Below are 15,455 nucleotides of genomic sequence, written 5' to 3'. Positions count from 1 at the left end.
CACTTGGGCTGCCCTCATGGGCAGCAGAACAGGAGGGGGCATTTCAGTGAGCTGCTGGCATGTGTGGGCGCCTGGCTACCTGTCCACGGAGGCTGCCCGCACCCTGGGCCCAGTAACACCCCGCAGGCAGCGGCACACCACACCCTACTTGCGTCTGCACTGTTGGCCCTCCTATGCCCATGGGTGGACAACAGATCCCCACACCTGAGTTTCATCTACCTTTTTAGTCCCCTAAGCAAACCGCTCTCCTTGACCATTGTCCCACTCAGTCCCAGGAAAGTCTTCTCACGGGAAGAGGCCTGTGATGGCGTTAGAAGTGGGCTCAGGGCCCTCTGGTAGAGAATTTCAGAGTTCTGGGTGCTCAGAACGTGAGTGTTGGCATGGTTCCACTGGGTGCATCCCTTGGGCAGACAAGAGGCCCTGCTCTTACGTGACGGTGTGTTCAGATGACGAAACAGGTTTCTACAATGTGGGTTCAGGTTGTCTAAATGTGGTACTGATGAGCTATGGATCCAAAGTTGAATGAGTTCTGGGAAAATACAATCTTCTTAAGCTGGCAGAGCCAAAACAGAAAGAGGAGGGGGTAGGTAGCTTTGGCCTAAGCAGTAAACCCTGATCAAATAGTAGTTTTCTATAATGACATTAAATCATCACTTAACACCATATGGTTGACTTCCTCTTAATAAGCCTTAGACCCTGTTGGTTTAAGCCAGATGGCCACAGCCAAGGAGGAGCAAATCTCTCTGGGATGCTTTATCTGCGCAGCACATTCAACTCAAGTACTTCCCTCACTGTTGGTAGATTTGGTAAGGGTCTGAAAGGGCTTTTTGGTTCTTCTCTGTGCTGTGTCTTCTCCCCTATTTATTCCCATCATTTAAAGAGACAGTATCTCCATCTACATCTCGTTAGGTGTTTATCAGTTAGGAACACTTTCTGTAAAATTTCCGGTGTGAATGACCATAGTCAAAGATCCTATCTGGGAAACTCCCTAAGCCTTAGGACTTTTGTGTCTTAGCTGCTGGTCTTTATGCTCCCTCCACTGCTGTGCCCTCCACTACCATGCACCCTGCCCATGCCCACACTGACCAACCCTTTGCATTCTGGCTTGTTCCCTCATAGTTTCAATATGACTGCCTGAGCTCCAGGCATCAAATCAGCAGTTAAGATAGGAAGCAAGGGTGAGGTGGAATATGAGAGAACCAGTGATTTGTTTTAATCAGAAAAGCGAGAGTTTTCCCAAAAATATACAAGCAGACTTCAGCCAAATGTGTCACTGAGCCACTCTTTGCTGCAAAGGCAAACTGTGCAATGGCTTCTGGAACAGAAAAGGAAAGGGCGAAGGGGGCTGGTTGTGGGTCACATGTTGGCCCAAAGCATCTGCCACAAAGTGGAAAAAGCCTAAAGGATATGACGAGGTGGCCCCATTTGGTGCTCGGTCTTTTAAAACAGAAAATTCCTGCTCGTGTCACTGAGACTCTACCTTTCCCTTCTCTGAGGCTGCCAGATCAGGTGCATTCACTGCGCAACCGCATTTTGGTATCGAAACAACCACTTCCTCATTCTGGAGTCATTTGACATGGCTCTACCTTGATGCAAGGCATTCCTTTGTGTCCTCTGCTACAGTGATGATACACACTCACAACACGCTAGTTTATAAAGCACTTTCTGTGAAAGACCTTCCCTCTGTATTTTTCTCTGGAAGTTCTCAGATGAAGCCCAGACACTCCGCCGAACATCTCTCTGGAATCTTCTTCCTTCTGTGTCCACTATGCACCAGCATGCTGTCATGGTGGTGTTCTGGGTTAATTCCAGGGAGTTGATGAGTGGTAACGGAGCTCCACAGGCTGACTTCTAAGAAACACATTCACTTTGACCTACAGCCCACATGTAACATACAAAGTCAACTATTTTCTCAATATAAGCAAAATAAAATGCTCACCTAGAGAATGCTCTGCTTTAAGAATATTGCAATCAGCATCATGAATGTATGAAATACCATTGAATTGTTTAAGATAGTCAAATTTACATATTTGAATGTTACCTCATTTAAAAAAATACTGTTACTACTATACTTTTTGACTTTATGAACTGCTTTTACCATTTTCTTCCTCAATTTGTTTTCTTTTCACATCCCTACAGGCCAGAAAATATAGAAACAACTAGTTGTTTCTTCTCAGATAAGGTAATCAAGGTCCAGAGAAGGTCTGACCTGCCAACCTGAGGGTAACTGAGCAACAGAGAACTCCAATGTGTGGACTCCTGGGTCAGTGTTCATTCTACAAAGGTTCCAATCAAACAGCCCAAAGGCTCAGCTCCTTCATGACCTCCACAGTCAGCAAATGAAACAACACCTCTCCATCTACAGAAGCTAAGATGGATCAATTTTGCTAAGCCATTTTTTTCAAAAGTTCACTTTTAATTTTTTAAGTGTAAATCCAGTGTTCTATAACATATTCAAAAAGCTGTGCAACCATGTTGTTTAGTTGCTCAGTTGTGTCCAACTCTTTGTGACCCCATGGACTATACAGTCCATGGAATTCTCCAGGCCAGAATGCTGGAGTGCGTAGCCTTTCCTTCTCTAGGGGATCTTCCTAATCCAGGGATCGAACTAAGGTCTCCCTCATTACAGGTGGATTTTTTACCAGCTGAGCCACAAGGGAAGCCCACTATCTCCCAGAGTTTGCTCAAACTCATGTCCATGGAGTTGATAATGCCATCTAAACATGTACAGCCATATGCAACCATGTGCAACCATGACCAATATCTAATTTCAGAACATTTTCACCATCCCCAAAAGAAACTCTGCACCCTTCAACAGTCACTCCCCACTCCTCCTCCCTAGCCATCAGCAACCACTCATCTACTTTCTGTTGTCATACGTTTGTCTGTTCTGGACATTTCAGATACATGAATCATCCAATATGTGGTCTTCTGTGTCTGGCTTCTTTCATTTAGCATGCTCATTTTCAGTGTTCATCATGTTGTATCATATATTAAAACTTTACTCATGTTTCTAAATCCCCAGAGACTTTTCCTGTTGTTTCTTTCCTTCCAGTTATGGGAATGGGAGTATGGGGGACCACAGTCAGAGCAACAGAAAAGAGCATTCATCCTGATAGAGCTCAGAGAGAAGAGCAGACCCCTCAGCAGCATCACCAACATTCCCCTTCTTTAAGTAAAAGACACAATATGACAAGGAACATCAGATCTACCAGCAAACAGTTAACTAGACAGGCCTGTATAGATAACATAACATACCTCTGAATACTCTACCTATGACCACACAGCCAAAAGACAAGGCCCAGCAACATCCAGGACCCCTTCCATCCACAGACTTAACTTGTAGACTCAAAGTGCAACCTGTGAGTTCATCATCTCAACTGTCTTTTGCTCAAAGCCTTCCAGCTTCTAAAGCATTTCTTGGGGGAAGACTGCCTGTGTTAAATCCAGGACAAATATTACTTGCAAACCTCCTAACTTCCATGTGCATCTCCAAGTCAAGCTGATGATCTGACTTCCTGATGGCTTGAGCCAGCAGCTTACTAACAGTCTGTCCAGCTGGGCATAACCTCAATGTTCCTACTGATAGTCTTCCCATCTTCTTCTCCTTTCTAGTACAAGGTGGACAAGGAAATATCATTGTCTGTTTGCAGAGGAAGAAATGGATGCCCAGTAAGGGCAAGAGACCAATACTTATTAGCAAAAGGTGACAGAACTGAAACGAGAAGTACGATCTCCTACCCCCACTGCTTTGGATGTACCAGATTGATACACAAGAGGTTGTTAACCAAATACTCCTTCCAGGTAGGAAGTAAGAGAAAAATGAGAGCTCATTTTCCACTGTCCAGATTTGAGGGCACATCTTTAAACTGATGGTTCAGATGTTAAAGAATTCACTGCAATGCAGGAGACCCAGGTTTGATCTTGGGTGGGGAAGAGCCCCTGGAAAAAGGAATAGAAACCCACTCCAGTATTCTTGGCTGGAAAATTCCATGGACAGAGGAGCCTGGCTGGCTACAGTCCATGGGGTCACAAAGATTCAGACACAACTGAGAGACTAACACATACACTTAAGCCCAAATTGTACACTTCCTGCCATCACACTGCCCTTCTCCTATAATCAGGTGCATGAACCAGAGCATGACTTGCATAAATAGCAAAACATCTCGATGTCCCTCCCCAACCCCCAATTCTCCAACACAACCCAAAGTCAATTATAAACAAAAGAAATAGGGCCAATGGACTTGTTTTCATTTTATATGAGGGTCCAAAGGAAAGCAGGCTTTCTGCCAGGTCAGCCGGCTGAGAAGGCTGGAACAGAAGCAACCACCCAGCCCACTTCCACTTCCCCACCCCCCTACCCACCCAAGCACCCCCACCTCCACTGCCCCACTCCCCGCCCGAGCCACCCACACAGCCTCACTGCTTACCCTCCCTTCAAACTTGGCGGTGGCTCCTTCCTTGATGCAGAGGTTCCGAGGGGGCAAAGTGAAAGCAGGGGCCTCAGTCAGGGGCATGGAGCTGACTCTGGAGTGATCCACAGTGAGGGAAGTTTTGGAAACGTGTGTCTGGGCGGCCAGCTTCACATCCCCCATGGTCTGCAAACAAGAAGGAAGATCTGGTCAGACAAAGTACAGCCCGTCCTCCCTATAAGCGGCCGGGTACCCAGGGCGCTGGTTGGGTTCTACAGGGAGACTCACTAGGTCAGGGTCTACCTGGAGCTCCTCTCTGGGAACCAGAGGCTCTATCCTCAACTCGTGAAGCTGTAGGAGTAAGGCCCAGCCCACCCCAGACAGCAGCTCCCAGGGCCGTGTCCTGGGCTCCCCCAAATCCTATGGAGAACTTTCAGGAGAGGGGCAGCTGGGGCAGGAACAGAAAAACCAGATGGTTCTCAGTGCTCTTACAATGGGTATCTAAAATCAGTGCTGAATAGTATTCAATCTTCAGAATCAGTATCCACGTTAGGCACTCTTGGTAGGAAGTAAAGCTGCTTTTGCCTGAACTGTGAGGGCTCTTAGGCTAAAGAAAAATGGGATCCATACTCCCAGGAAGGAGAGAGTTTGAGGTTAATACGGCAAGGAGTCTGGGTGAGGTGAGGCAAGAGTGTGGGGCTGAAAGCAGGGAAGGAAGCAAGGCTGGGGAGGACATCCCATTTCTGCGGACCAGACTGCGAAAAAGCCTCAAAGGCCACAGGACATCAGAGAAGGGGGCATTTTAAGGTTATCCAGGCTCACTCCTCCACTTATGAGCAAAGCCCAGAGGAGCTAAGTCACTCACCCAAAGAGACAAAGCACAATGATGGCATCACTGACAAGAAAACCTGGTCCAGGGCCTCGCTGTTTGTGGGGGCTGGCAGGTCAGTTGGAACAAAGGGACTTCCTTCGGGTTAGTTCTAGAAATGGAATCATTAACAGGTGTGAACCAGTTTTTGGTTGCAAACTTCAGAAATGGACTCTGGGTCTCATAAAAGGAGAAGGGATATGTTGGAAAGATGGGGAGTGGGAAAGCTGTCGAAGTCCACAGGAAGGCTGGAGCAGCACGCTGGGAAAACAGGCAGCAGTGGAGAGAAACCAGGTCATCAGAGCCCAGCCAAGGTTGCTGGACACCCGTGCCACCCCCTGGAGTGTGTCCCAAGTATCCTTGTTCCAGATTCTAAACCAGGTGGGTGCCTCACCGGGCTGGGATAGTTCCATTCTGGGGACCCACACTGGGGACCGTGTGTCCACTCTAACTCAGCATGGAATCCACATACCTGACCTATCAGAGGACTGCAATTTAACAAATACCTGCTAAACTAAAGAGTATTTCTAGTTTTTATTTTTCTGTTCACTTTCTTGGGATCTTTAGTCACAGGCTTAAGTCCCATGCCAAATGGGACAAGCTGACAGAGATTAACAGTAGTGTCTGGGCATATAATTAGTTTTAAATTTAATAACATCTAACAAAAATAAAAGAGAGATGTATTTTGAAGTACAAGTTAAAATAACAAAGACCTAGGTTTGTTTGTAATGGGTACATCCCCTGCTTGATAAACCTAGCTTTCTCTTTCACTGATGAGGTATCAGCTTTGCAAACAAAATCCTTTCAAAATGATAAGACTCACAGGTTCACTGCAGTAAGTAACAAAGAAAACCAAATTTATGTAGCATTTACTATATACCAGGAACTATTCTAAGCACTTGATAAACAATAGTTCATTTCTCCTTACAATACTAGGAGACAGAGAATCTCATCACCCCCATTATATAGATTAGAAATGGAGGCCCAGTGAGATTAAGAAATTTGCTTAGGGCCAGGTGGCGCTAGTGGTAAAGAACCTGCCGGCCAGTGCAGGAGACGCAGGAGATGTGGTTTCAGTCTCTGGGTTGAGAAGATCCTCTGGAATAGGAAATGGCAACCCACTCCAGTGTGCTTGCCTGGAGAATCCCAGGACAGAGAAGCCTAGAGGGCTATATAGTCCATGAGGTCACGAAGAGTCGGACACGACTAAAGCAACTTAGCATGCACCCATGGCATTTAGCAGGGGGCAGAATTGGCATTTGATCCCAGGTGTGTGGCACTTGTTCTTAACCACTGGGTCCTCTTGCCTCCTGTAAGCAGTCAGAGTTGGCTGGTGGGAAGGGTGTTTGAGGTTGAGGTAATAAAGGAAAAAGCGGAGATCTCTTACCACATACACATAGACCTGAGACTTTCTGTGTGTCATAGCACACCATCGACAACATTAAAAGGGGAATGATGATCTGGGATACAATGCTTTCAAGGAGAATAAAGGACTGGGACGTCCCTGATAGTCCAGGGGTTAAGAATCTGCCTTGCAATGCAGGGGAGATGGGTTCATCACTGCTTGGGGAACTAAGATCCCACATACTGCAGAGCAACTGAGCCAGCGCCCCACAACTCCCGAGCCCGTGTGTCACAGCTGCTGAAGCCAATGCGCTCTGGCGTTCCCGTGCTGCGACTACTGAGCCCGCTCACCGCAACTAGAGAGCCTGTGGCGCCACACAAAAGACCCTGAATGAGGCAACCAAGATCCCATGTGCTGCCACTAAGACCCAACACAGTCAGATAAACAAGTGACAAAGCACCCCAGGATTTAAAAACAACAAACAACAAAAAAAAAGAATGAAGGATTAGGATACTTTATATACAAAAAAACAGCTGACATAATGAGCAAGCCATCACTTGGACAGTTCACAGGAGATAAATGACCACAACACAAATGGACGCTGTCTAGCCTCAATCAGAATCCAAGAGTGCAAATTAAGAAGAAGTCATTGTTTTTAGAAAATAACCAAACTGACATTTAAAAAGAAAGATAACAAATACTAGTGAGACCATGGATACCACTCATATCCTTTGGAGGAGTATAAATGGATGCAATCTTTCTAGAAAGCAATTTGGAAAAAAGATTCTGAAAAAAATAGTCCATTTCTTTCCCCAATAATCCTACATTCAGAAATGTGTTTTTGAGAACAAATCAGAGATATAGTTCCAAATTTACATAAAAGAATGTTTACCACATTATTTATAGGAAAATACATAGAAAAATAATCTAGTTAAACAGAAATAGAAAAAAAACAGTTAAATACCCAACAGTGAGAATTGGTTAACTATATCAGGCATTTATATGAGTATATATTTACAAGGAAAATAATAATAGGAATTGATTGACATAGAAATTTTAAGCCAAAAATTAGTTTCATAATGGAAAACTTCAAACGGGAAAATAGAAAGAATGGTAAAAAGTGAGTACCTTGAATACCTATTGCTGGATTCAACAGTTACTATTTTGCCATATTTATATCATTGTGTTTGTGTATGTGTTTGCAGAACCATTTCCAAGTAATCATGATATAATTTTAATGGCAAGAATCAGGATATAGTCATTCACTCATTTAAAATATATTTATTAAACATCTGCTGTGTAACAAGGGATACAGCAGTGCACAATTATACGTGTGTGTGATGAGTGGGGTAACACGGGGTAGAGGAGGAATGGGGTTCTTACATCCTGCAGGGCCTGCCAGGACCACGCCCCAGAGGGGCCCTTCTCCATCTACCCTCCTCCACTGCCTCTGAAGTGAGAGGGCAGACACACTGGGCTGCCAGCACAGCGGTGATCAGGTGGAGTAAGGGCAGGTGTCACAGGGGTCATGCCCAGCCACAAATCCAGGGCACTGATACATTTCAGCTGTGGCCTGGGCAAGGTACTTCAACTCTCCTGGCCTCAGTGTCCCTTTTTGTAAAATGGGAATGATAATAACTTTACAAGGTTGAGGGGTGGATTTGAATGAGAGTGTATGTAAAACACTCAGGGCAGCATAAGAGGCACTTAGTAAATGCTAGCTGTCAACATCATCATCCAGCTCCCAAAGGGAAAGCAAGTCTCCCACCCTGTAGGATAGATCCTTTCCACCAAGGACGGCAAGCCCAGGTCAGCTTGATTGTCCTCAGAGCAAGGGTATCTGCATGCGGTTATTGTATAACAGCAGTGGGAAGCAGCTGGCAGACCATGAGAAGGTGGGTAGGAGGGACTGGGGGCCCTGGCAGCCCGCGCACACTGTTCTATTTGTCCCAGCAATGAAGAGGCAGGGTGCGGGCATCCAACATCATGCTGGGCCCTAATCTCGCTCAATCCCTGGTCCTACAAGGCAGTTCTGATTATTCTCCTTTCACAAATGAGGACACCAGGGCTCAGAAAGTCAACTCCAAGTAATCCAAGGTCACAGAGCTAAGAAGTGGAAACCAAACTGAATTCTGATCGCAGCCATACCCTGTGGGCTTCCTGGAGGACCCCAGACTCAGACGAGGCATTTCCTGCTCTCCCCAGTAATGGGAGATGCCATAGGCAGAGGCTTGGAACTGCACAAAGGAAGGGGGAGGGGGAGTGTAACACTCCCTTCTGCTCTCAGTTCTGGCTTTGGAAGACACAAGACTCTTCCTCTCTACTTTCAGGGGAGCTGGAAACTAAGAGTAGTGACATCAGGCTCAGAATCCTCTCTATTAATCCTCTTGATTCTGACCTTCTGAGGTCTCTTGAAGGTCTTGGATGCTATCAGCCAAAGGAATATGCTCAGCCTCAAACACAGAACACAGAAGTAAGTAATCTATCCCCGGCCAGGTGGGAAAGTCTGGCTTCAGGTTAGAACAGGCAAGTCAGTGCAGCAAGTGCATTGTGAGGAGTGAGGGTGGGTGAGCAGGCTGGTTACTAACCAGAGCCCACTCCCAAGCTGGGTTAGGTACACCAAGCAGCTCTGCTCAGCCTATCGCTCCACCCCCTGCCATCAGCCACATAAACAGATCCTGTCCACAGTGCCAGTGAACGATTACTGACATATTTGGAATGCTCGATCAGAATAATAATAATAGTAACAATAATAATACAAAACACCCTTGTTCCCTTCTAATCCCTCATCCAGTCCAGGGACCACATTCCAATCAAGAGCACCAGCGGGGCTGGGTGGTTTCTGCAGTAATTTCTCTACCAGCAGAGCAGTGCTCAGTGACTAGAATTGAATACACCTAGCTAGGGGGTTCCATTCAACACGAGTTAAATGCAGATCAAAGGAATAGAAGAAGAGAAAAAAAAAAAGAAGAGGGGATCAGAAGAGCAGTGGTCTGAGAGCTGGAAGCCACACCCTGCCACACACACGCAAGGCATGGGCCAAAGCTCACCTCCAAATAGGGTTTTCATAAGTAGCAGAGTTTTTTCATCATTCAAAGCAGCACTACATTAATTTGACTTTAATTTGATCAAAAGCACTTCAAATTCTCTCTTGAACCCAGAAAGGAACACTTTCAACTATGGAAAGATGGCCAAAAGAGAGGGCAAAAAGACTGAGGCACAAAGACTCAGAGAGAAGTTTTAAATCAAGAATCCTGTTATACAGCAGAAGTTTAGAGAAACCAGCTGCCCCCTCCCCACCCAAAGTACACACATTTCAAATGCTCATTGTCCTTAAGCTCCTGATCTGGCAGCAAGGCATCTGGAAATACAATACCTTCCCCACAGGGAAGGGCTCCCAGCGGGCTCTGTACTGGAAGCCGGGCAGTCGGCTATGAACCCACGGAGCCACGGGCACACAGCAGACACAGCAAACCACCCAGGTGCAAATGCCCCCAGCAATGACAGCTCTCTCTCTCCACCTTAATCCTCTCTCTTCAGAGCCCTCAAATCCCGACAAATGCCCTAATCGCTCTTAATCCTGGAACGAGCTGCTCCTCGGCTGTGGGCTGAGCCCGCTGACTTGCCATTACCCACGGGAGCAGGCAGTGGGACAGGGCCACACGCCAGACAGTGGACGCGCCTTACCGTGGCCTCTCCCTGGGCAGCTCTCCCAGGAGTCGGGATACGCGTGGGCGGCCACTTCACCACTGAGGTACCGCCGAGATGCCTGTCCAAGGTCTGTCCGAGAAGGAGGACAGTGAGGGAGAGCCAGGGCTGCCGCAGAACCCAGGGCCAGGCTGAAAAGTTAAGGGGCGTTTGGCTGACTGCTCGCAGATGTTGCAACTTGCCTTGCACTGGGCAGCCAATTTCACTCGGTCAGAGAGATCTGTTGTTTCAATCCGCCCAGCTGGGGTGACCTTTGAAACCCCTGGCTGCCAGCTGCAGAGGCTCTGAGTGGAGTCCCGGGGAAACCAAGAGTGGAAGCTCACAGGTTTTGACTTGTTCAGAGCTGCACGTTCCAATCCGAGTGTGGAGCAAACGGAGGACGCTGTCAAGCCAAGAGCTGAATCCTTGGCAGGGCTGGACCCACCCCTAACTCCACATCTGGCCTGGAATACAACCCAGCTCTAGAAACATCTGGTCTAGGATGACTACCCAAGGCTGGTGGGACCCTTGCCTCCTGAGACCCAGCTCCCTCCTCCCTGAATTGAAGAAGCCTGGTTTATGATCCCTGGAGTGGGAGCAAGCCCAGAGAGCAGATGGACAGGGGACTCCTGTGTTGCAACCATCTTAAGGAATCTGGGCTGAGATTTGACCCACACTCCACAGATTGTGTTCATGTTGAGAAGATCTAGCAGTGCTGGTCCCGACCCCTGGAGAGCTTCAGAACTGGTCCCTAGTGCACACTTCTAAAGCACGGTAGCAAGGTGATGTCCAGACCAGTCCCTCTCCTCTGGAGGAGAGAATGTATTTCCATAGTTCCAAAGGAATCTTTCGTCCTATACAATTCACACCTTGGGACAGACTGCAGATGTCCAAATCAGAAATAAGGATTTGGAATTAGAGGAACCAATCATTGGGATCACACAGAGTCGGACATGACTGAAACAGCTTAGCATGCACACAAGCTGTTCTGCTGGCTCACGTCTGATTCCTGAGTAACTGGTCTTCTCCTAACACCTAGCTGACTCCTTAGCCTCTTGCTCAGCAGTTCTCAAATGTTTTGGTCTCAGGGCCCTTCATGCTCCTAAAATTATTGAAGACCCCAAAGAGCTTATATGTGTGAATTGCTGCTATCAATAGTAACTGTATTACATATTTACTGTACTATTAGTAAAGAAATACTAATTCATTCAAAAACATTAATAATGATCTCATTAACATAGATAATAATTTTTAAAGAAAAATATATTTTTTAAAATAAAACCAAGAAAAAGTTTAGTAAGAAGAGTTGTTCATTTTTGAAAATTCCTTTCATTTGTATTTAATTTCTATTTCTTTAATAGAAGACAGATTTTTATGTCTGCTTCTGTATCCAGCTAGTTATAACATCACACTATTTGCAACCACTGGAAAACGTCACTTGAGACATAAAGAGAGTGAAAGAAGCAAATGACATTTTATTACAAAAAACCTTTGGGCCTCCTGGGCCCGTGAAAGAACCTCATGGGCCCCCAAAGTCTGCATGGCCCACTTTGAGAACTGTTGCTGTAGCCTCCCCTGTACCAACTCCGCCATCACTATCTCCTCTTCTGTCCTCTGAAAAGCACACAAGTGAAAAGGGAAAAGAGGTTTTATAGGAGTATTGGTGTGTGGCTTTGAGGGGCAGATGGGAAAGAAAGTGAATCAATACCTAATTCTATCCCATCTTTTTTTCCCAAGGAGAAAGGCTAAACACATGTGGACCAGAGAGATTTGAAGACAGAGACAGATGAAGGTAACATCTTCAGGTTAACTGAATTCTTGGTTAAGACTGAATATGCACCCCAGACTCTGGAAGACCTTAGACTTTGCACATGCCAGTTATTCAAGTATTTTATGGATAATAAAGGAAGAAATTGAATTAAAAAAAAAAACTTGCTACTCACCACTGAGGAACAGAGGTGAATTGAGATCTAGGTCTCCTAGACAGAGGTCTCTTGGAAGGCAACAGGGCTGGAAAGTTATTTTGAACTGGACAGAACCAAAGATGGTAATTTGAACAAAATCGTGGAAGGTGTATCTATCATACACATCACAGTTGGCCCCTATGTAGTCATGTGGTTATTTGATGAACATTTGTCTCCCCCACTGGAACACAAGCTCCTGCAACGGGTCATGGGTTCTGTGTGTTGCATTCATTATTGTATCCCTAATGCCTAGAATACAGATGAGCACACAGTAAGCTCTCAATAAGTGCTTGTGAAATACATGAATAAATTGAAAGTTGGGCTAAAAAAAAAGCACTTAAAAACCATCACTTCCAAACTAAGGCGCTACTTAATTTTGTTGTGGAGCGCACATGTGAGTGTGAGAGAAAGGATGTAGGGAAAGGAATGGGTGAGCAGGCCACAACAATTAAAAAAATCTATCCCCTGGGGCCTACTGGCATTTGGTTCCAGACACACAGGTGCCAGTCCTGGCTTTAGTCCTGGCATGGAAGTCGTACATCCTTTCTCCACTTAGCTTCTCAGGCTTGCTGGGTGTGAAGTGAGCACAATTACACCACACCCTGGGTACACTCTCTGGGCTTCCTGCTGGCATCCTTGAAAGACTCTGATGGGTTCCTGGGTTCCTAAGGGAAATCAGGCAAAGCCAGCCCACTTCTCCCCCAACCCCACCACAATTGAGTTCTTCTCTGAACCCACCGACAGCCCCTCCCTCCCCAAGAATGTCCTGGGCCTTTCTTCTTGAAAGACACAATGAAGGAGGGCTGGCTTCTGCAAGCAGAGGAGCTGCTCTCACCAGCCCGGCCACATGAGCAGAGCAGCAGACCGAGGGCGCGAGGAGGACATCCACTCAGCAGCTGTACCCTGAGTGCCCACATCTTTGGCAGAATGTTATTTTTTAATTTTCTTAAAGGGGATCAAACCAAATAAACACAGCCAACCGAACGTACAGTGTGAATGAGTGAGGTCTGGTCTCCTGGAGCTGCTCTCTTCCTGTTGGGATTCTTGCTTAATTTGAGATTTAATGAGACCAGCTGAGAGAAGCTTTCTGCAGTAAAAGTCACATGCAAAAAGAAATCAAAGCCTGAGCCAGAGCCCCTGACTATAATTAAATTAGCAATATGTGCATTCCTATCACAGTCTAGCAACATCCTAAAGTTCACTCAGCTCATTACCAGTATCATCCCTGCAGAAGTCAGTTTGGGGTCACAGGAGAGTTTATTCAACCATCCCCTTTTCAAAGACCTAGCCTCCTCCCTCCATCCTGCTAAGCCCCACTCATGTGCCTGTGAGACGAGCACTGTGAGGACTCAGGCAGCCTTACCTCGTCCGCAGGAACGCAGGAAATCCACCTGGGGAGGAGGAACGGTGCTCGTGGCTCCCACCCACAGGATGCCCCTTAGCGGGCAGCAGACTGCTACATAGTCAGACATGCATTCTCCACTGTGAAACTGTGTGGCCTGAGGAAAGGGACAACCTCTGAGTCTTCGTTTACTCATCTGTAAAGTGGAGCTACTGCTACTACTCTCATAGCTGCAGGATTGCTATGAGGGTCAACCATGCATGTAAGAGCAGCCTGGCCCCGTCTCTGGCGCATGATAAGTGTTCAGTCCATAGAGGTGGCTACTGTTAATGGCAGTGTCATTGCTGTTTTAAGATTTATGACAGAACTCAGAGGATAGAAGCAGCATTGGCCAAGGAGGGGGCCAGTTCAGGAGAAATCGGCAGGCGGCATCTGACAGTTGAATAGCTCAGGAGAATCAGAGGTTTTGGTGCTCACTGTGGCTGTGCCCTAATCAGCTGTGTGACCTTAAGAAACTCACTTCCCGTCTCTGGTTCTTCTCTCTCGCTCTGACCTGAAGGGCCTCTCTGAACCTTCCTCTCTGAACCTGCTTCACAGGAAGCACCTGTGACTCTAGGACTGTTGCAGGCTGTGCTAGGCTACCTGGGCAGGTAGGAAAGGTTCCAGCAGGGGGAGCCAAGCCCAGAGCAGAAAAAGATGTTTCAGGACACCAGGAGAGGAGAAAGGAGAGGCTTCTCTTCCAGGCCCGCCACACAGGGCTTCACAGGCTGGCAGTTGAATTAGACAGGAGCTTCCCTGATGGCTCAGCTGGTAAAGAATCCACCTGCAATGCAGGAGACCTGGGTTTTGATCCCTGGGTTGGGAAGATCTCCTGGAGAAGGGAAGGGCGGCAACCCACTCCAGTATTCTGGCTTGGAAATTCCATGTACTGTATAGTCCATGGGATGGCAACAGTCAGACACACGGCTGAGCGACTTTCACCTTCACCTGGTCCTCAGGGCACACCTGTGGGACATGGGCACAGGCCATGAAGACTCTGAAGACTTGACCTGTGTTAGGAATGAATGTGTATGCACTTAGCTTTTCAGCCTCTGGCCCCTTCCAGGTCCAGCTTCTGATTCTATGATGTCTGTCCAGAGAGGGACTGGGGCTGAAGGAGCTAAAGGGAAATCCCAGGGAAAAAAAGGAATCTATTTAACGAGCACTTACTAGGTGTCAGGAGTAGAATGAGTACTTAAGGTGCCTTCCCTTAGCAGAGCAGCAAATACTAACAGCAAAATTAATGAAAAAGTGTCTTCCAGGGAGAGGGGGAGTGGGAAGCACTGTTGACAGGAGGACCTGCAGAGATGTGGTCGCTGATAAGAACCAGGGCTGAGTCTGAAAACTGTCTCTGGCTGCAAGTGTCTGCAGCTCCTACAGAACCTCCTGAGGCCTGAGCAGTTGGCAGCACCCTACTGGCTTGAGCACATCCCTGGTTCTCCCAAGCTTTCCTTACTGAGCAGCATGGGGATTCTTCTTTTGTAAACCCTGACACAGAACAAGAAAATGAGACAAGCTGACTTGCCTCACCAACTTCTATAGGTTCTGGATTTGATATTCAAATTTGCAACTGCTTTCTAATTGTTTTCTAATTACTCCCAGAGACAAAACCTGTCTCCTCTGGCTGTAGCCACTGGCCCACCCAGCCAACAGTGTTATGGATTTCTAGTTTCCCTTCCACTCTTGGTTAGCACTGAGTCAGGGGGCAGGTGCATAGAGAAAGGGAAGGAGGAAGGAGCCAAGACTGGGTGTCTCCAACATGCTAGAGAAGGGAGGATGCTATATCCAGGTGGGGTTT

General features: G+C 46.9%; 1 protein-coding gene across 7 annotated transcripts in view; it reads right to left on the bottom strand.

Moving 5' to 3' along the window:
* The window catches only part of MYLK (myosin light chain kinase), a 281,903-nt gene that overhangs the window by 188,729 nt on the left and 77,719 nt on the right, over window positions 1-15,455 (bottom strand). For 6 of the 7 annotated variants that reach the window (XM_086402745.1, XM_086402723.1, XM_086402766.1 and 3 more), the window contains one exon: window positions 4,431-4,598. In XM_086402745.1, coding sequence (XP_086258871.1) covers window positions 4,431-4,595 — 165 coding nt within the window. In that variant the 5' untranslated portion in view covers window positions 4,596-4,598. Of the gene's footprint in view, window positions 1-4,430; window positions 4,599-10,312; window positions 10,473-15,455 lie in introns of those variants that run through there. The other variant, XM_086402771.1, reaches the window with a different exon arrangement.

This window comes from Bos grunniens, chromosome 1 (genome assembly GCF_055505025.1).
Source record: "Bos grunniens cultivar Pamir isolate PY7600 chromosome 1, Bosgru_T2T1.0, whole genome shotgun sequence".
In the NCBI taxonomy this organism is placed as follows: Eukaryota; Metazoa; Chordata; class Mammalia; order Artiodactyla; family Bovidae; genus Bos; species Bos grunniens.
Note: the sequence above shows the minus strand (reverse complement) of the source record. Positions and strands in the feature narration are given on the sequence as shown.